At 50.6% G+C, this 19875-nt stretch overlaps 3 gene segments (V, D, J or C); all 3 read left to right on the top strand.

The window, feature by feature from the left end:
* Positions 1-4109: 4109 nt before the first annotated feature.
* On the top strand, positions 4110-4638 carry LOC118640358. The segment is given in 2 exon segments: positions 4110-4191; positions 4304-4638. Coding segments are annotated over 2 exon segments (381 nt in total).
* Positions 4639-12643: 8005 nt separating this feature from the next.
* Positions 12644-13156, top strand: LOC118640357. The segment is given in 2 exon segments: positions 12644-12689; positions 12804-13156. Coding segments are annotated over 2 exon segments (399 nt in total).
* A 3664-nt stretch (positions 13157-16820) lies between these two features.
* Positions 16821-17355, top strand: LOC118640356. The segment is given in 2 exon segments: positions 16821-16900; positions 17021-17355. Coding segments are annotated over 2 exon segments (381 nt in total).
* Positions 17356-19875: the final 2520 nt, after the last annotated feature.

Genomic DNA, 19875 nt, shown 5'->3' with positions numbered 1-19875 from the left:
GACGATGGATTTTTTTGTAAACTAGTGAGGTGTAGTTTTTATACAATGCAATGTAGTTCACACAATATGTATGTAAAATTTGATAAATTTTAATTGCAAATTTTACATGCACATAAAACATAGTTATGAGATTTCTTTCTTTTAGAGGGTGCACTAACCATTGTCCCATTAGTGGGACATAAATCTCAGGAAACACAGCACAGGCACACTCGGGATCACACCACAGGGTCACACTCAGAAACCTCGTCCACATGCGCACAAGCCCACACCGCCCTGAGGGAGCAAACCTGCTGTGGAAACCGGGCTGCACTCTTTGCTTTGAAAATTAGTTTCAGTCACTGCCCCCCAACCCTCATCCTCAACAGCAACCTAGTATCAAGGTGGCTCAGTAGAATAAAGCCAGCAAGAAAGCCTCGTCTTGCTTATCACCCCAATTTTTTCTCAGCAAGTGAGTGATTCCAGGATGGGAACCATGGGGGCTACTCCGAGACCGCCCTCAATCCAGGGAAGGACACACTGAGGTCAGGTCTTGCTGTGTGCTCCCGGCTCGGGTGCTGGGTTCTCCTGTGATGTCAAGGGACTGCAGTTCATTCGGTGGCACCAAAGAAAGTGTAGAAGGCATGAGCGTTCCCTGGATGGCTTGCCTCTTATGTCCTCAATAGTTGCCAATTGGAATAATCTTAACTGAAGTAGGAAGGTTCTGCTGAGGAAAAGTTCCCCTCCCCCCCCCCAGCTCTTACACTGATGCTGTGACCGTGGACTCACTCTGGAGTCAGGTGTGGAAGGTGTGCGGGTCATAAAGAAAGCCGTGCTCTGTTGTTATTATTTGCTGGGAGTCGGGAGCTCGGAGTCTCTGAGGCATCTCAGGAGGGCTGGGGAAGAGCGGATTGGGGTGGGGAGACCGGGGCTCTGAGGGCAGGCCCGGATCTGGGGAGAGGTTCCCTCTGACCAGGGGAGAGGGAGGAAGCTGCTTACCCTGGTGCCCTGGGAGGGAGGGTGGCTTCTGTTCCCACTGGGCTTCGAGCTCTGCGGTCACCAGGGGCCCTCCATCGGGGTGGGCCAGGTCCCAAGGCTGCTATGAACATGGTCCACCGGGCAGGTGAGTCATGGTGGAGAACAGCCCTGAGGAGACATGAGAAATGCCTGGTGCACAGACAAGTGCAGCCGTGTCCTTAGAGGGACAGCGATCTGGACAGTGGGGAAGACAAAACATACATCTATGCCTGGGCCTCAGGAAGCCCCGGGCACTGTGGCCTGTCCCTGAGGGGTGTTTTCTGTGACCTGAGCTGGGAGCCACCAGTGGACCTGCGTCTGATCACTGTGCCCCCTGCTGATTGAAACCCAGCCGATGTGTCCTCCCAGGAACTTGGGGAGACACAGACCAGGACCCTGCTTCACCTCCACTAATTCTGGGAAGAGGTGTCAGTCAGGGGTCAGATTCAAAGTCTAGGTTGCTGTGGGACAGCCAGGGAGGGTGCTGGTTTGCACGAGGGCCCCTCCCACACGGGGCTGCTGGAGAGGACCCAGAAGACCTGGGGAGCCCAGATCCAGATGAGGAGCCTCCGGGTGCAGATCTGGGTGGGCCTGCACCATGGCCCGGGTTCCCGTCCTCACCATGCTCCTTACTGCACAGGTGCCCTGAGGCCAGTGCCAGGGCTGGGGACAGAGGACCCGGGAGCCCTGAGTGTGTCTTTGTCCTCTGACCCTGTTTCTTCCCTGAGTATCTCCCGATCTCCAGCCTCCGGGGCCCAGTGTGTGCTGCCCAGCGGTGTGCAGGGACTGAGCAACCGGAGGGGTGGGTGGACACTGACTACTGCAACATCACGCTGGGGACTGATGTGTCCCGTTAGCAGCAGCTGCAGGACATGGACCCAACCCTTCACTTGTGGTAGCAGAGGTCGACCCTCAGGTGTCCCACCAGATTCTCAGGCCCTGGGCAGATGTCCTCATGCACAAGACCTGACTTTAGATAAGGTGGAATGGTTATCCAACCTAATCTAGAACAAATTCTTCCATCTTCCTTAAAACTCACCCTGGCCCAAGGGATGTGGTTTTGCAGACTTGGCTTTATTTATCTCCAGGTTAGGACCCTGGAGGGACTTACATAGAGTGAACCCTCAGGATGAGTTTGCATGAAGAGCCACCCTCAGGGGGCAGAGAGGACATAGAAGGGACAGCACAGCCACCCACTCACAGCTCACTCTTCTCTGAGTGTCTACGGGTCTGGACAATGAGTTTCGGGCTTCTCTCTCCTCCTAGTGTCAGGATCTCCAGGAGACAGAGTCTCCCTGAGCGGGAAACACCAGTAAATGAGTGTCACCGGTGTCCTGTTACCAGGACCCCAGGACCTGCCCTGAGCTCCAGCTCTACGGGGATGAGGTGGATGCTCAGGACCCGGTGAGACCCTGCTCCCTCTGCAGCTCAGCCTCCCGACCATCTCTGGGCTCCAGGCAGCACCTGAGGCTGATCATTTCATTTATCCTGGGACAGCGGCTCAGTGCTGCGACACGGTGCTCACAGTCCATGGGGGCGACACAGCCTCCCCTGCTCTCGGGGCCGGGTCGTCTCTCAGTCAGTCCCCACTGGGATACTGCCAGCCAGGCTGAACATCTGCCAGAAAGTTATCTGACCCAACCCAGGGCCACAGGGCTGTGACTTAAGGGACATAGTACCTCTTCTCTTCCCCACCTTCCTATGACTGACATGAGGGTCATTAAAAGAAATTATGGGATCATTCAGCCTTGAATGGCTGAGTGAACAGATTCTGTGCCCTAAAAATTCTGGACACAAGTGGCAGGGACTGTAGCTGTGCCCAGCCGGCTGGCAAGTCAGAATCCAACAGCCCTCTGTCCTGGATGCTCGTCTGTGCTGGGTGTTTGTATAACTGGGACGGCTCTCATTGCATTGAAAAACCCTTCCTGGAGTTTCACTGGGCACCAACTCAGCTTTCCGATCTGCAGGACCAGACCCCTGTATACAAGTCCTAAAGCCATGACTAAAAAATAAAGTGATTTTAGGAGAACATTTATAAACACCTTTTCAACCAAGAACAGGGGCATTGCGTTTCCAGTACATTTCTATGGATGTTTTGAAATCAACCTTATCGAGGTAATTTTATATATACACGAATATACATGCATTTTAAGTTGGGTAAGTGGTGACTAATATAAAAATTTTAAAGTAAAATTTTATCATTCAAATTAAACTTTTTGCCTTTTTACCCTTAGACAAATGTCACAAACACCGTCACTGGGCAGGTTCCCAGCCTAACTTTCCACGGTGAGCCTGAGAATAGACTCCTCTGCGCACAGCCTGTGAGGACTATGGTTTCTTGCAGGTGGGAATATTGACAGATGATAAAGTTTTACCCAGCATCGCCCACAGGAATGCAAATGAGGGTTTCTCCCCACAGCCTCCATCCCCAGAGAGCAGAGCGCCCCTTCTCCTCAGTTCTGCTGGGAATCCACAGGGAAGGAGACCTCTGCCCACCAGGGAGGAAAGAACCCTTGTCCTGCACACAAGGGGACAGGCCTCCATGGGGCTGGTCACTGCTCTGGACCTGATAGTGGTCTAAGAGTCTATGTGAGAGAAACCACCTGAGTCCTGACCACTGAACAGCAAAGGGTGGTGTGGAAAGACTCACCCTGAAGACCCTGAGTAGAGCATTGAAATGTCCTGAGGTGATGGGGAGGCCACAAGAGAGGACAGCTGGCCTGGCCCTAAGAGAAGGGGCAGTGGACAGAACAATGGGAAAGCTGAGTCTGTCTCTGATGGGTTCTGGTCACCAGGTCACACAATGGCATGTCTGAGTCTGGACACTAGAGGGCGCTCGGGGCTTGTTCCTGAAGGACCTGGGTGTTGGGCCCTGGGACCAGCCCCTGGAACTGCCTAGTTCTCTCTGCTCAGGGCTTACAGCTGTGACTTCCCCACCCCAGGACCTCACACAGCCCCACCCCTGCGAACACCCATGGCCATCCTATCAGGCACCTGGTCTAGAGACCAGGAGGGATCAAATAGTTGGGGATTCTGATTTGCATAATGTGCCCCCTCCCTCTCTAAAAGAATAAAGAAGAGAAGGGAGAGTTGGGGAAGCCCTGCTGCAGCCTTGAGGCCACGGAAAGCAGGACTCAGTGACTCTGTCCAGCATGGCCTGGTCCCCTGTCCTCCTCACTCTCATCGCTCACTGCGCAGGTGACAGGAAATGGGGACTGAAGAAGGGACCCTGGGAGGATTGGTTGGGCTCTGCTTTCTGTTCTTGTGTCTAGACCCAGCATCACCATCTCTGTGTCCCTCTCTCTTCCAGGATCCTGGGCCCAGTCTGTGCTGACTCAGCCGCCCTCAGTGTCTGGGGCCCCGGGCCAGACGGTCACCATCTCCTGCACTGGAAGCAGCTCCAACATTGGAGATAATCATGTACATTGGTACCAACAGCTCCCAGGAACAGCACCTAAGCGCATCATCTATGGTAGTAGCAATAGACCCTCAGGGGTCCCTGATCGATTCTCTGGCTCCAAGTCTGGCAGCTCAGCCACCCTGACCATCTCTGGGCTCCAGGCTGAGGACGAGGCTGATTATTACTGCTCCTCATGGGACGATAGTCTCAGAGGTCACACAGTGCCCCAGGCTGCGGGGAAGTGAGACAAGAACCCCTCTCAGCTGCGAGGTCGTGAACACTCCAGCAGCTGCCTGCTCAGGCCCAGCCTGTGACCTGTGACTGCTGCTTATTCTCTGTCCGATGTCCTGGGCCCAGGTTCATCCAGGAACACGGCCAGGGAGTGCAGGATCCTTCTCTCCCTTCTGTCCTCAGTCACTCACAGCCGCACTTTCCCAGACCAAGGGTCCTAAACAAAACTGAAAGTCCACGTCCCCACCAGCTGGGACAATTTACTTCAGATTGGTGAGCATCCTGTCTCCTGGTGATGTTAAAACACACGAAACATTGTCCTGGGCCCCGGAGCCTACTGGGGCCTCAGCACTATTTGTTCTGTGCAGAAGGCGACTCCGCCCTGTTTGCGTCTCAGATCGTGATCCACTTCACTGTGTCCAGTGCTGACTAGTTTTGTCTTGTTTTCTGACTTTTATTGCAAAGTATGGCGATTTGCATGTACAAAATTATAGCAGATCGGTGGATGACAGAGATGGGGATGAAGGGGGTCCAGGGGTTGAGGGCTAAAGGGTGCAAACTCCCAGCTGTGAAATAAATGGTCTGGGACACAATGCACAGCATGGTGACTATGGCAGAGATGCTGTCATGTTGGACACTGGAACTCTGCTAAAAAAAATAGATCTTCAAAGTTCTCAGCTTGGGAAACAATAAAAATGTGCTTATGTTTGTTATCAGATATCATCAAGATGTTTACTGCAGATAATTTTTCAATATATACCAATATAGACTCATTATGGTATACACCTGAAACTAATATAACATATATCAATTATACCTCAAATAAAAATGAGATAAGTAAAGTAAAATTATAAAAATAAATCCAATACATTTGTCTACTGAAAAACCTTCATGTGAATGTTTATTGCTGTTTTATTAGTAACTCCTCAAACTGTCAGCAGCCAGAGTCTGAGCATGGACACTTGTCAAAACAGCATCTGTGTAATCACCCTAACAGGACCCCATGACGATGTCCTCCAAGTTTTGAAAAGGGGATGCTATTTTGAGTATCACATGAATTATGTCACATTTTGGAAGAGACACACTTCTAGAGAGAGTATGAACGTCTGTGGTACACAGGACTTTAGAAAAACAAGAGTTGACTATGTGAACATAAAGTATTTCTTTAGGAATAATGAAATTCTTCTACAAGATACAGTTAAGGCACCTCAATGACACTATGGATTCATCAAACTCTGAAAATTTTACAACAGACCCTTAATGTGTGCACACTAAATGTGATTTTGGAAGTTGGGGTCCCATGCTGGAATGCAGGTGATGACAAGAACCCATCCATCTGCACTGTGCAAGTGTGAGCCACCTCACTGCAGGGAGGGGGAGAAAGTACTGACCTGAAGCCCTTGACAATGAGTGGAGCCTGTAAGACTAAAAGCAAAAGAGCCTGTACAGACGACGGGGCCCCCCTTGACGATGGGGTTTCCATGGCAACAGGTGCATGGTGGGGTGTGGCTGTGCTGGGTGCTGGAAGGACACAAGTCAGTGAATGCATGGACACGGTGGGCCCCAGATTGCTCACTTTAGTGTGGACGTGGACCTTTCTAACCAAGGGGAGGCGTCCTGACTGATCCCTGCGGTGACACATTATAGTCGCAGGTAGCAGTATGACTCCTGCCTGGTCCCATGGAGACAGACGGTGGCTCATAGAAACATTGACTGGTGTGCACTTCGGCTCAGTTCCCCCGTGGATTTTCCTGTCTGTCCGCAGCGTGGAACTGGAACTGTTGGCGCCCACAGGGGTGAGTCTGCCCTGAGCTGGATATGGGCTTCTACACCTGCTCAAGTGACAGAGTGCAGACTTCTTTGGAGAAAGTTTAATTCTAACATCAGTAATTACGTAAGATGAGCATGGAGCCTCTGGCAGCCCAAGAAATAAACAATCATTTAAATAAAACAAATATCTGTACACTCACACACACACACACACACACACACACACACGGACATTGTGACTGGAATGATTTGAGCAATCAAATAATCATGATAGTATTGGGTTATAACTCGAAGTGTAAAATAAAGGGTCATGATGCACACTATAAAAGAGTTGAATAAACCAATAAATGGAGACAAAGAGACACACTTCCCATGTAGAAGAATTTCAAGTCATATATGTAAAAACGTGGCCCTGAAGAATGTCAGGCTTAATTCGCATTCACTAAGTGCCGACAGAGACACCTAAAACAGGGATAGTTTGAGATGGTCACAGCAAGAGAAGCCTAAGGGGACATGACTAATAAATGTAACTAAGTGTCCTGGGTGGAATCTTACATCAGTAAAAGGACATTAGGTAAAAATTTGGGACACCTAAATAAACCAAGGACATTAATAAGTTTTGGCTTAATGGTGTCCCCAATGATTCATGTGATGACACCTGAGCATTCAGTACCTCAGAAGGTGACTTTGTTTGGAAATGGGGTTTGCAGATCTATGAAGATGATCCCGGTATGGTTTAGTCCCAGGTACTAGAATTCTTTTCTCCCTTTGGTTTCCTCAGCCTCTTTGGTTATGACATGTGGATGGATCTCAGTACTTTAGAGAACAGAGCCAATGACCCAACCCTCATTACGCTAGAGAGTTCCTACATCACAGACATTAATCTAGAAAGTTCTGGTGTGTTCTTGCTGTCGAGACATGGGGCATTTGTCAACCAAACATGATGACACACCAATGTGGGTGGGATCCCAGGTCCTGGGCCCCTTTATGTTAGAAATAGAGGAAGATGTTCCCAGAAGAGGAAAGTCCTTCACAGAAGAGGAAGTGGTTTATATATATCAATCCTCATCCTGAAAACTAGTATAATATTAGACTAGCAAAAGAAAAGTTAATCACATGTATATCATGGGGACACAAGAAAACATCCTAATTTCTGGGCTGAATAAAAGAGAAAAATGAAAATCCAGAGTGGGGAACATAAACAGAAAACATTTTATTCTCATGACCAATACAGGCATCAAATGTCAGAGGCTGTAGAGCGGGGATGATGGAATAGAACAGGAGACCTACAAACCAACAGCTGTAACAAAATAAGTCAATCTAAGGGATCAGGGAGATTCCCATCAGATGTGCACCACAGTCTTCCCTGGGTGACCACGGGCTCCTTAACTGGTTCAGATTGCACACGGGCACCTAGGATCAGCCCACTCAGAAATCACGGGACCCTGAGATATCTGGAAATATAAACTCTGTAATAATATAGACTGTTCCTTTATTGGTTTGAAAGCTATTGCATTCTTCATCTCCTGGGTTTTTATTTGGGGAGTTAGTCCTTTTGTATTTTTAGTATTTTGGGTATTTTTTAGTTGAAGTTCTCATTTTCTCATGCTTTGTTCAGATTCTGTTTATTTATCTGTGTTCTTTTGTATCTATCTTGAGTTCTATGTCACAATATTCACAGATCCCTATTTTGGGGGCCCTAAATGGGTCTTTATTAGCTTCCTTGCTGCTGTCATATTTGTTTATTCTTCATGATCCTTGCAGTCTCGCATGGATATTGATGAAATATAGATGCGTCACCTTTGCAGTCTTTATGGACTGGAATCAGCAGGTTGAGTCATTCTGCCCACCAGGGTGGAGAGAACCCTTGTCCTGCACAGAAGGGGACATTCCTCCATGGGGCTGGTCACTGCTCTGGACCTCATACTGGTCTAAGAGTTTATGTGAGAAACCACCCGAGTCCTGACCACTGAACGCAGAGGGAGGTGTGGAAAGACTCACCCTGAACACCTTGAATAGAGCATTAAATTGTCCTGAGGTGCTGGGGAGGCCACAGAAGAGGACACATGGCCTGACATTAAGGCAAAGGCAGATAGTGGGAAGGCTGAGTCTGTCTCTGATGGGTCTGGTCACGATGTCACACATGGTGAGTCTGGGCTGGACACTAGAGTGAGGTCAGAGCTTGTTCCTGGGGGACCTGGGCGATTTGAGCTGGGACCAGCCTCCAGGCCCTGCCCAGTGCCCCCTCCTAGGGGCTTATGTTTCTATTCAAAATCTAGTAAGTGGTGTATTGTCATCCAAATACATACAACAAATTTAAAAGTGTTTTTATTGTTTTGTTATTGTTGACACTCTTACAGATGTCCCCCATTACCCTCCCCACCCCCTTTACCCAAGACCCAGAGCTGCAGCCGGGCCCACAGAGGCAGCGTTGCTGACAATGAGGACTGGCCTTGGCTTTGGTTCCTTTCCAGGTTCCTCTGAGCCCCCAAAGATGTCCCTCTTGAGCAGAGCATTTTGTTTGCCTGGTAATCTCGGACCATATATGTGCACACTGTATACTCACGTCTGTCCCAGCCTGTGCGCAATGAGCCACCCTCCCTCTCTGCGTGCTCGAGCCTGCAGGGTGACCCTCATGCACCCGAGAGGTGAGCTCAGCGTGGGGGAACCGGGCTAATCTGGTGTCGACAGAACACAGGCAAAGCTCTCTGGTTCTACTCACGGCAGCAGGGCTGGCCTGGCCACCACCATTCTGAAAGATACAAATCTAACTGTAGTTCAGCCTCGAAGTTGGTGACAGGGAGGGGACATTACGAGGAAACCAAAGATTTGTGGATTGTAATGTAAAGACTTTGTCATCTATTGGCTTCCAGAGTCCAGCAGACGCCAGCAGTTACAATGAGGTTAAACCTCGATCCTGGGGTTCACCTGGATGAAAGGTGACCAGTGTATGAGGACGAAACTCACGTCTCTCTCGGAATCCTGCCCTGTCCGGCCCTCACTTGCATGCCCGGGCCTTGCTCACGGGCTGAGGAGGAACTTTCCTGACTGTTCACTGGAGGATCTGAACGTGGTCGCCACCGGGACCCCTGCAGGAGAGACGGGGCCCAGTGCAGCCGGGCCCACACGTGGTGGGGTTGACTGGACACTCTTCAGACTTCTCAGAACCTGTGGAATGTCCCTGAATCCATCAGGTTGCCGTCCAAAATGTCACCAGGTGGCCACTGGGAAGCTGGACCCTGCCTTTTAAAACCCCTTTGCCTGTGGTCCCTCCAACCCTCAGGCTGCCGTGTCGGCCACGAGTCCTCGCTCTGGTCAGCTGAGAGGAAGAGGCCTTGATCCCTCCCAAATCATGACACTGTTCTGGGCTTAGAGCTTCTATCCTTCTGCTGAGCCGGACATTTGCCCCAGGAGTCAGTGCTCAGGCCTCCTACCTCCACTGTGGAAACAAGGGAAGGAGCACCAGCGAGTCCTCTTCTCAGGAGGCCACTCTGTGGACCCGAGGCTCAGTGAGGTAAGGAGGTGGCAGCCATGTGGGGACCCGTTCACGTCTAGGAGTGTGTGGAAAGGACAATGATTAGGTGGGGTCTGTACCTCCCTCAGGCAGGATGCTGCCATGGAATTCAGACATGGTGCTACGTGCACCAGGGCCAGCAGGGGGCGCTCTGGACACTTGTCTGAGCCATGGGCGGTGAGAACACAGCTGTGATCCCAGCCCCTGGCTGCTTACCAAATCGGATCCACGATGGTTCTGGTAGAAAATGAGGAGCCAGAATGCACTTTCAAAGAGGAAGTGGGCCGCTAGGAGCGTCTGTCCAGGAAATAAGAATCAGCTTGTTGTCAGAATTCCCACTGAGTGTCCTCAGCAGACAGCTGCAAGGTGTCTCCAGCATGTCCTGGAGTCTTTCCCCTGCAGTCCCCTGATCAGTGGGCCTTTGTCCGATTTAAGAAACGGAGCACCAGGGCGCGGATGGCATCGGAGTTCTCAGTTCCACGTCGAGCGGGTCCTGTGACAGCGGACTCACAACTTTCTGTCTGCGTCCGGGTCACTCGGGCACAAGACCTCCCCTTTCTCCTGGAGCCTCTGCAATGTGGGCTCTGCTGGCTCTGAGACAGGAGCCCCCAAACTCTGATGCCGCCTGAGTGACGGGCACACTGTCACCTCAGACCTGGGTGATGCCTCAGATCTCTCAAGACCCTCTTCACCCCTAGCAAGGGGCTGCGTGCACCCCTCTGCTGCTCTTCTCCTCCCATCACGCCTCTGGCACTGACTGGTAGTGATGTGGGTCACAGCGCGCCCTCTGCCGGCGCGTCTGCACCAGCACGAGAGTCCGGGCCCTATCTTGTGTTTGGATCTCAGAATGTCTGCCTGGCCTTTCCTCTCACAGCTGAGCCCTAAATGTAGGTTTCTCCTTTTAATTCCATTGTTAATAGTTTTTAAAGCACTCCGGAAGTTGTGTGTGTGTGTGTGTGTGTGTGTGTGTGTGTGTGTTTTAATTGATTTTTCTTTCTTTTTCTTTTTTTTTTTAGAGAGAGAAACATCGATCTTGAGAGAGACACATCAATTGGTGGCCTCCAGCACAGCCCTGGTTGGGGCCTGGGATTCCTGCAACCTGAGCACGTGCCCTTGTCTTGAATCAGACCTGCGACTAATGGGTCTGGAGGGCCTATGCTCTAACCACTGAGCCAAACAAGCCAGGCCCCATTGTCTGATATTTTCAGAATGGGTTGAACAATTGAGCGGACGAAGGTCACCTTTGCCTATTCCTGATTTTTGTACAAATGCCCCTTCACCATTTCTTTAACTATGATGCTGCATTTAGTATCAGATCATGCTTGTGTGAGAGAGTGTTTACTACCACGTCATGAATGCACATGTTCGTATTTTGATGGGGTTTGTTAGGAGTCGGTGTTACATCTGCTACAAGGCTTTGTCCACAGTAATCAACACAATGTGATCATATTTATTGATGTATTAATGTCTTTTAGTATTTAAATATTCTTTAATATGAAACAAAACTTGTATCAATGGAATACACCATACTTCATAATAGTGTATAAAATTATTTAGCTGATACTGGGCTATCTGTTAATATAGTACTTTAAATATTTGTCGCAGTATTAAATGCTATTGGCCTGTAATTTCCCTTTATGTATAATTCATGTATAAGCTGTGTTATCATTATAACAAGAACTATGATATTCTACTTACTTTTCAATGTTGTAAAAATATAAAGCAATGAAATTGGAGCCATCTGATCTCTTAATGGTTGTTAGAGGTTCCCTGTGAAAATGTCTGTATCTGATGCTATTCAGTGGATTCGATTCATTACTCACTTTCTTTGTTTTTTACTACAAAACATCTTTTTACACACTTTATTTCTTCTAGAGCCAATTTTGTGTCTTCCAAGGAAAGTATGTATTTGATCTATTTTTTAGGAGGTTATCCATTGGGCTCTCTGTGTGATCCCTACACAGCTGCTCAGTGAGGACGATTCATTCAAAGATGCCTGGGCCTCCAGGTGGGCCCTGTGCTCACTGATGGAGACTGAGCTGCTCTGTTTTCTCTGTGCGGGCAGAGTGCCCTGAGCGGGACCTCTGTGCTGTCTCAGCAGGTGCTTCTGATCCAGTCTCATCAGTCTGGGTGTGACATTGGACATGGAGGTCACTGTGCATTTACTATTGCAACATCTTCACTTCAGGTTAAATTAACTTAATTAATTATTCAAGTATATTTTTGCACCTCCCACTGATCAGGTTGGCCCCTGGGATTGAGATGTTACAGTGATGGCTACAGTATATCAGAATCACAGTATGTGTGAACCAGACCGTGGATGGTGAATAGAGACAGTGACCAACAGACTTGAAGAAACCAGGTGGGATGGCAGGGCTTTGGGCCATTGGGCAGTGTTTTCTGGGTCACCAGTAGAAGGTGCTGTGGCACTGCCCTGTGGCATCAAAGAGCTGCTCATTGAGAAGCATTCACTCCTAGGAGACTGGGACTGAGGCTGGGCCTGTGCTCACTGATGTGTTGTCTCAGCAGGTGCTTCCTCCCTGGGTGTCCTGAGGGGTGAAGCAACCTTGCATCCCCGCAGTCTGGGGTGAGCTGAGCTGCAGCACCAGGCTCAGGGAGGGGCTGGCAGGCACTGGGTGGGCACATTTGCATGGAAGCCCCTCCTCTGGCAGAGGGTGGGGAAGAAAAGGAGGCCTGGGGCAGCCCAGCCCACTGTGGGCTCAGGGGCTGTGACCATGGCCTGGACTCCTCTCCTCCTCATGCTCCTCTCTCACTGCACAGGTAGGACAGGCCCTGGGGACCAGGCTCAGTGCCCCAGTGTACTCCCCTCCTGCTCCATCTCCTGAGAACCTTCCCTGGTCCCTGTCCCACCCCTGACAGTGTCTGTGTTTGCAGGTTCTCTCTCCCAGCCTGTGCTGACTCAGCCGCCCTCCCTCTCTGCCTCTCCTGGAGCCTCAGCCAGACTCACCTGCACCCTGAGCAGTGGCTTCAGTGTTGGTGGCTACCGTATACGCTGGTTCCAGCAGAAACTAGGGAGCCCTCCCCGGTTTCTCCTGAGTTATAAATCAGACTCAGATAAATACCAGGGATCGGGTGTCCCCAACCGCTTCTCTGGATCCAAAGACACCTCGGCCAACGCGGGGCTTCTGGTCATCTCTGGGCTGCAGCCTGAGGACGAGGCTGACTATTACTGTGCTACAGCTCATGGCAGTGGGAGCAGCTATAGTTACTCACAGTGTCTCAGATGACAAGGAAGTGAGACAAAAACTCCTGGCCCTTAGATTTTGACTCTAAGCCTCGTGTCAGGGAGAAGCTTCGGTGGCACATCTGTGAGGTGGACTCCTCTGCAGTGGGTTATGTCCACGAAAGGAGGAAAGAGCCGCACACAATATGAACAACAGCACAGGTGTCCCACGGACACAGGCTGGTTGGTAATAAAGCCTCCTGACCTTCCCCAGTGTCTGCAGTAAATTTTAACAAGAATTAATATTTCTAAGTAAAAATATCAGCCCTTTCCTACCATTGTGTCTTGTTTCCTACTCACACAGACCACTTGCCTTCTGACACTTTGGTCTCCAAATGTGTGGGGACTTTTCTTCCCAACAGCAATTCTCTGTGACACCTGCTGGTCTTACAACATAACTCAGTTCTCACACTATCTGCCTGCAGGGGGGGGGGAGGGGGGAGGTCATACCCACAGTTAAAGGGCCAGTTCCTCAAGACTACCCACTCAGGTGCCAATCACAGCAGGGGGTCCCCAGGTTTGACACAGCATTTGGCTATAACATAAAGATTCCCATGATCTTGCTCTTGGTTTGATTCACTTGATTGATTAGTTTGCTCCCTCCCCCCGAGCTCTTCTCCCTCCTTTTGCAGAGGGGGGTCAGAGAATTCCAGGTTCTCATCAGGCCTCTGTATCCCAGTGACTCTCCTCATCCAGGAGCCACCCTGAGTCATCATATTACAACAAAAGGCAGGCTTGTAACCCAGGAAATTACATGGGTTTCAGGACCCTGTGCCAGGACTCTGAGTTCATGACCATTATATGTATTTTCCATGAACTCACAGTACAGTGTCCACAACTAAAATAATGACCGAGACAGTCATGTTCACCCAAAAATTCATGTCAAAGTGTGAATCTGCCCTGGCCGGTTTGGCTCAGTGGTTAGAGTGTCGGCCTGAGGACCAAAGCGTCGTGGTTTGGATTCCAGCCAAGAGCAGGTACCTTGATTGTGTTCTGGTCCCTGCCCTGGTCAGGGTTGTGTAAGAGGCAACCAATACCAATCAATGTGTCTCTCTCAAGTGATGTTTCTCTGTCTTTGTCTGTCCCTCCCACTCTGTCTGAAGATAAATGGAAAAATATCCTTGGGTGACGATATTAAAAGAAACAAAAAGTGAATTTTGTGTTACTAAGGACATAGCTTCTATGATAGTCAGTGTTCGCCCTGGTCAGAGACACCATGTTCCCCTCTGAACAGACCTACAGGAAGACGGTCACAACTAGTGCAGACTCCCAGGGAGAATCCCTCACTGCAGCTCCTCCTCCCCTGCAGCTGCTCCCTCAGCCCCTCAGCTCCCTGGGCTCTGCAGTCTTAGCTCCATCTCCCCCTGAGGGCTGCAGAGACAGTGACAGGTTCTCCCTGGGTGTCCATTGCCCAGGCTCCCTCTCTAGGAGGGTGATTAACAGAAATTAATCAGCATAAAATTCCTCTCTCATCTTATTCTCACCTCAACTCCAAACTGTATTCGTCCACTCGCCACCACCCTCAGTCAGTCTTTAATACACTACAATTACTGATTTTTCCTTAAAAAGATGTGTTCAGTCAACCTTTAAGTATTTGCACACTGGAGCTACTGTTTTATTTATTTTTCCTCCTCCAGAAGTAATGGGGTGGGGCCCTACATGTCAGCTTTTTGATGGAACCAATTTTTTCCTTGTTCCTGAGAATATTTGTTTCCTAAGAACTTCAGGACCAACTCAGCCACACACATTGGGTCCAGATTAGCCAAGTCCCAGGCATGAGCCTTTTTCCAAAGAAATGCAAACACTCTCTGCTGGTCACCCCAGGGAGACATCTGAGGCACAGGGCACTGTGGGCAGGAGTGGTGTCAGGGGCAGGAAGGAGGGACTGTGTGCTCACCCTCCCTGGGCTTCCTGACCCACAGCTGAGGATCCTGTGCCTCAGGGATGAAGGTGGACAGATTTCTCTCACCCCACACGTCCTGGACTCTGATTAAGTGGAAATGTTATTAGAGCTAATTGGCTCCAAATTCCTCTCTTCTGCCTAAATTTCATCCAGGTCACAGGAAAGTACCCTCCAGACACTGGCCTCTTTAGCTCCAGGCTCCAGGACCCTGAGGGTCTTACAGAGAACCAGCCCCAGGGACAGGTTTGCACAGAGAATCACACTCTGGGGACGGAGAGTATATAAGAGGGACAGGAGGCCACTTGTCCTCATGCTCAGACCCTGGGCAGAGACCACCCGAGGGTGCAGGGTTCTTCTGCCGAAGGAGGAGGCAGATTATCATTGTTACAGAGCTGAGCACAACACAATGCCACCAAGATCATCTGTTCCATGGGGAAAGGTGACACATCTGTCCTCCATGCCCCTGCCTGGCCATCACTCCCCTGGCCCTGCCTGTAATCAATGCCAGCTCAGGACGTTGCTTCTAATGTCACTTGTGCTATGAAAATGAAAGTCTTCATGCTCTCAACTCTGCTATCTCTCTGGGGTCAATGAAAATATCTCTGCTTGAGGATATGGTTCCTCCAACGCAAACAGAATGACGTGTTTCCAGAACAGAACAGCCCCACAGTGCTGAGTGGGCTCAGGGACGGAATAAGTGCTGTAGCTGTGACCCCAGAGAACCAGGTGGCCCTCTGCACAGCACCCGTATGTCCCCTGACACATGTTTGGGCTTCACTAACTGTTCTCTAGCTCTGAAACCATAGGGAGGCTGTGTTTCTATTTATTTATTGTTGTCTGTGTTCTCACCTGGTTCTAGAGCTCTGTGCAGCCTCTGCATTCCCAGCACCGCAACGGCTGCCCACTCACCAGGTCTGAACAGTGTCCTTCCTCAGGAACCTGTACGGCGGGAGATCAGCATGTGACAGATGCCCTGCAGGGAGGGAGCAGCACAGAGCTCAGTGAGGACAGCACAGACCCCCGTCCCAGGGAGGAGGAGAGGTGTCCCCCCAGGTGACAAACAGGTGCCCTCCCACATCTCCCTCAGGCCCACCTGTGCAGTGAGCCGGGAGGTGAGGAGAATCGCCCTCCTTGGGGAATCACAGATTTAAACGCGGAGATAGCACGAGGGTCTCGTTAGAATGGCTAAAGCTCCACACACTGCTCCTCCAGATGCTCCCAGTGTAGTCGTTGGTCACAGGCGCTTCCTTGGGATCTGGAGGGAAGAACCTGATAGATCCACGCAGGGAGATTGTGATGTGGATGTGACAAGATCCTCCATGTGTGACGGCTGCCCTTGACTTTCAGTGTCCCATCGCCCTCTGTCCCGCCATGGAAAATATACAAACTTGTCCTCAGCAGGGCCAAGGCAGAGGCTGTTGTTCAGAGATTCCACTTCATAGTCCCCAGGAAAGGTGCAATCCACTGGGGGTCACAGATGGCCAGGAGGCAGCAGCTCCAGCCAGAGGACGCCATGCCCCGGGCTTCCACCAAGGGGCGCCCGTGCTCTGCGGATCCTCAGAGGTGGCCTCTCTCTGCCTCTTGCCTGTTTCCTGGTTCACCTTTGGGCTGGAGCCCTCTCCCTCCTACTGTGTCCTCAGCTGGAGCCCTGCTGGGGCTGAAGGAGGGGCTTGCACAGCCTCCAGAAGGGAAAGATTTGCATAGACTTCCCACCCCCAGGGTCAGGGGGACATATAGGATGTGTGAAGGCTCAGGCCTGGCTGTGGGGCTCAGGGAGCAGAGTCTGGGGCGTCTCCACCATGGCCTGGGCTCCCCTTCTCCTCACCCTCCTGGCTCACTGCACAGGTGGGGCTGAGGGAATTGTGGGAGGGCACCTGTTTGTCACCTGGGAGGACAACCTCTCCTCCTCCCTGGGACAGGGTCTGTCCTGTCCTCACTGATGTCTGTGCTGCTCCCTCCTTGCAGGGTCCTGGGCCGAGGTTGTGCTGACTCAGCCCCGCTCTGTGTCGGGGTCTCCAGGACAGAAGGTCACCATCTCCTGCACCCGCAGCAGTGGCAACATTGGGGGCTCCTATGTGTACTGGTACCAGCAGCGCCCGGGCAGTGCCCCAACCACTGTGATCTATGAAAATGACAAAAGACCCTCCGGGGTCCCGGATCGGTTCTCTGGCTCCATCGACAGCTCCTCCAACGCCGCCCACCTGAGCATCTCTGGGCTGCAGCCCGAGGACGAGGCCGACTACTACTGTCAGTATGAGGGCAGTGGGAGCAGCTATCGTTACTCACAGTGTCTCAGATGACGGGGAAGTGAGACAAAAACCCAGGGTCCCGAGATTGGGCTCTGAGCCTCGTGTCAGGGAGAAGCTCCTGTGGAGCATCTGTGAGGTGGGCTCCTCTGCAGTGGGTTATGCCCACGGGAGGAAGAAAGAGCCACAGACAGTATGAGCAACAGCACAGATGTCAAAGCAACACCAGCTCACAGGGTAATAAAGCCTCCTGACCATCCTCAGTGTCTGGTGTAACTTTAACAAGAATCAATATTTTTAAGTAAATAATTCTGAGTTATGTGCCCCAACTGTGTCTTGTGTCTTATTTTCTACTCACCAGAACACTTTGCTTCTAACACTTTGTCCCCGAATGTGTGGGGATTTTTCTTCCCAAAAGCAATTTTCTGTGACACCAGCTGGTCATACAACATAACTCACCTCTCACACTATCTGTCTGGAGACGGTGTCAGCCCCACAGTTAAAGGGCCAGTCCCACAGGACCGCCCCGCTCAGGTGCCAATCACAAGTAGGAGGTCCCCAGGTTTCACTCAATTTTTTCGCTATAAACCAATAGTTCCCATGACCCCTCCCTTGGCTTTGATTAACTCGGTACGTTACCTTGCTGAGCCCACCTGTGTCCTTTGCCCTCCTGCCCGTGGGGGCAGGTCTGAACACCCCAGGCTTCTGATCAGCCTCGGTCTCTCCAGTGACCCCTCCTCATCCTGCAGCCATCCTGAGTCATCATGTGTCAGCAAAAGCAGGCCTGTCACTCAGGACATGACAGGAATTTCAGGAGCCCTGAGCCAAGACCACGGGGCCGAGACCAACACGTATTTTCTATTATGTCACAGCACAGTGTCCGCATCTACAAATGATGACCTGAGGGTCATGTTCTCCCCGAAACCAGTTCCCTGAGGAGCACGCACAGGCGGTCGGTAAGTAGCCCGGCAGATTCCTGAAAATGTAATACAGGGTGGGGCCAAAGTGGGTTTACAGTGGTTCGCATAGAAAATACCTTAATTAATAAACAATGAAACAAGAATAAACTCTGTGCAGTCACAACTCAAGGACATTTTGTTGTTTCCACTTCTGGCCATTTTTTTGAAAAAGTTGCTATGAAAGATCATATACACATGTTGGTGCGCACGTATACTTTTCTCCCTTTAGGATTAATTTTCAGGAATGAACTATCAACACTGATGATTATAGTTTTGTTTGTTATTCAAATGATGTTAATAACAATGACTCTTCCCCCTCCTGCTGGTGTCAGAAGGTCTGCAGCAGGTGAGGTGGCAGCCTGGTCCTGCAGGAAGGGGACCAGCTCAGGGCAGGAGGCCGAGGCTTGAAGAGGAGTGAGCACTGCCTCAGGGCCAAGCATCCTTTTGCAGTGGGGACCTGCACCTGCCTCCTACAGACCACAGCAGGGAGAGGGGAGAACGGAGGCTGAGGAGGAAATGACGGTCATGCCCACGAGAGTCCTTGAACGAGATAGGAGAATGTTTACTCTTCAAGGGGAGACAATCCTTGGGAGATTTTTAAACACAAAGTTTCCTGAATAGGGTCTTTGTGCTTGAAATATCCTTCTGACTATGGTGTAAAGAATGAAGTAGAGTGAGGAAAAGGTTGAGAAAAAGGACAGTTTTTGCTCTCTGAGCTTGAGAGTGGCTGTATCTAGCAGAGCTGTGAAGAAAGAGCTCTGACCTCGGGCCCAGGGCGCAGGACAAGGGGGTAAACTGGAGCTCCAGGTGGCTAATGATCTGTCCCCAAGGTACTGGTTGTAGGACTGGCAGGTGACGGGTACAGACTGGGTGCCATGGGTCCAGGTGGGAAAGAGAAGGAGGAGGGAATTACCCTCCAGGTAGTTACAGAAGGAACCACAGGGAGCAGAGAGCTGGTGGAACAAATTCTGAGGACAAAAGACAACTTTCATGAGTAAATCAACTGTGAGTTCAAGGTAGTTGTGGGAACATTTACTCACTTCTCAGTGCAGTAAGAGTCTGTGAGATAAGCAACTGTCCACCAGATGTTGATGCAGATCTCAAGGATCCACCACGGGATCACGTAAATTGAATATTGAACCCCTCAATCCCTCCAAGGACCCGGGGGAATCTCATGAGGAAGAGTCATGGGCGTGTGAGCTCTGTGGTGACAGGTGACTCTGCCCTGGGGAAAGGGCATGAAGGACGCTGAGAGAGTGACCTCAGATGTGTGTGCTGGTGTGGCCGTCGTGCTAAGCCCACATGTCCCTCGGTGATCCCACAACTGCAACACTGCAGATCCCCGTGCTTCCTTCACTTTTCCATCGGAACAATTCCTTCCGCTAATCATTAGGAATATTAAAACACAGATCAATTTGCATGAGGGCAGTTGGAATCCACTTCTCCAATGTAGAAGAGTGTGGAACAGTAGGTGTACATATATGTACCTCACACCCGATGAGGAAATAGGGGTTTATACCCTTGTCTGTTCAGCCAACAGCATATGACAGTATGACTTAAATGAGTACTGATGGCCCTGGGCCATTTTGTACAGTGGTTACATCATTGGCCTGAG

This window comes from Molossus molossus, unplaced genomic scaffold (assembly GCF_014108415.1).
Source record: "Molossus molossus isolate mMolMol1 unplaced genomic scaffold, mMolMol1.p scaffold_m16_p_22, whole genome shotgun sequence".
NCBI lineage: Eukaryota > Metazoa > Chordata > Mammalia > Chiroptera > Molossidae > Molossus > Molossus molossus.
The sequence above is the reverse complement of the archived record's forward strand: the minus strand, read 5'-3'. Positions and strand labels throughout refer to the sequence as shown.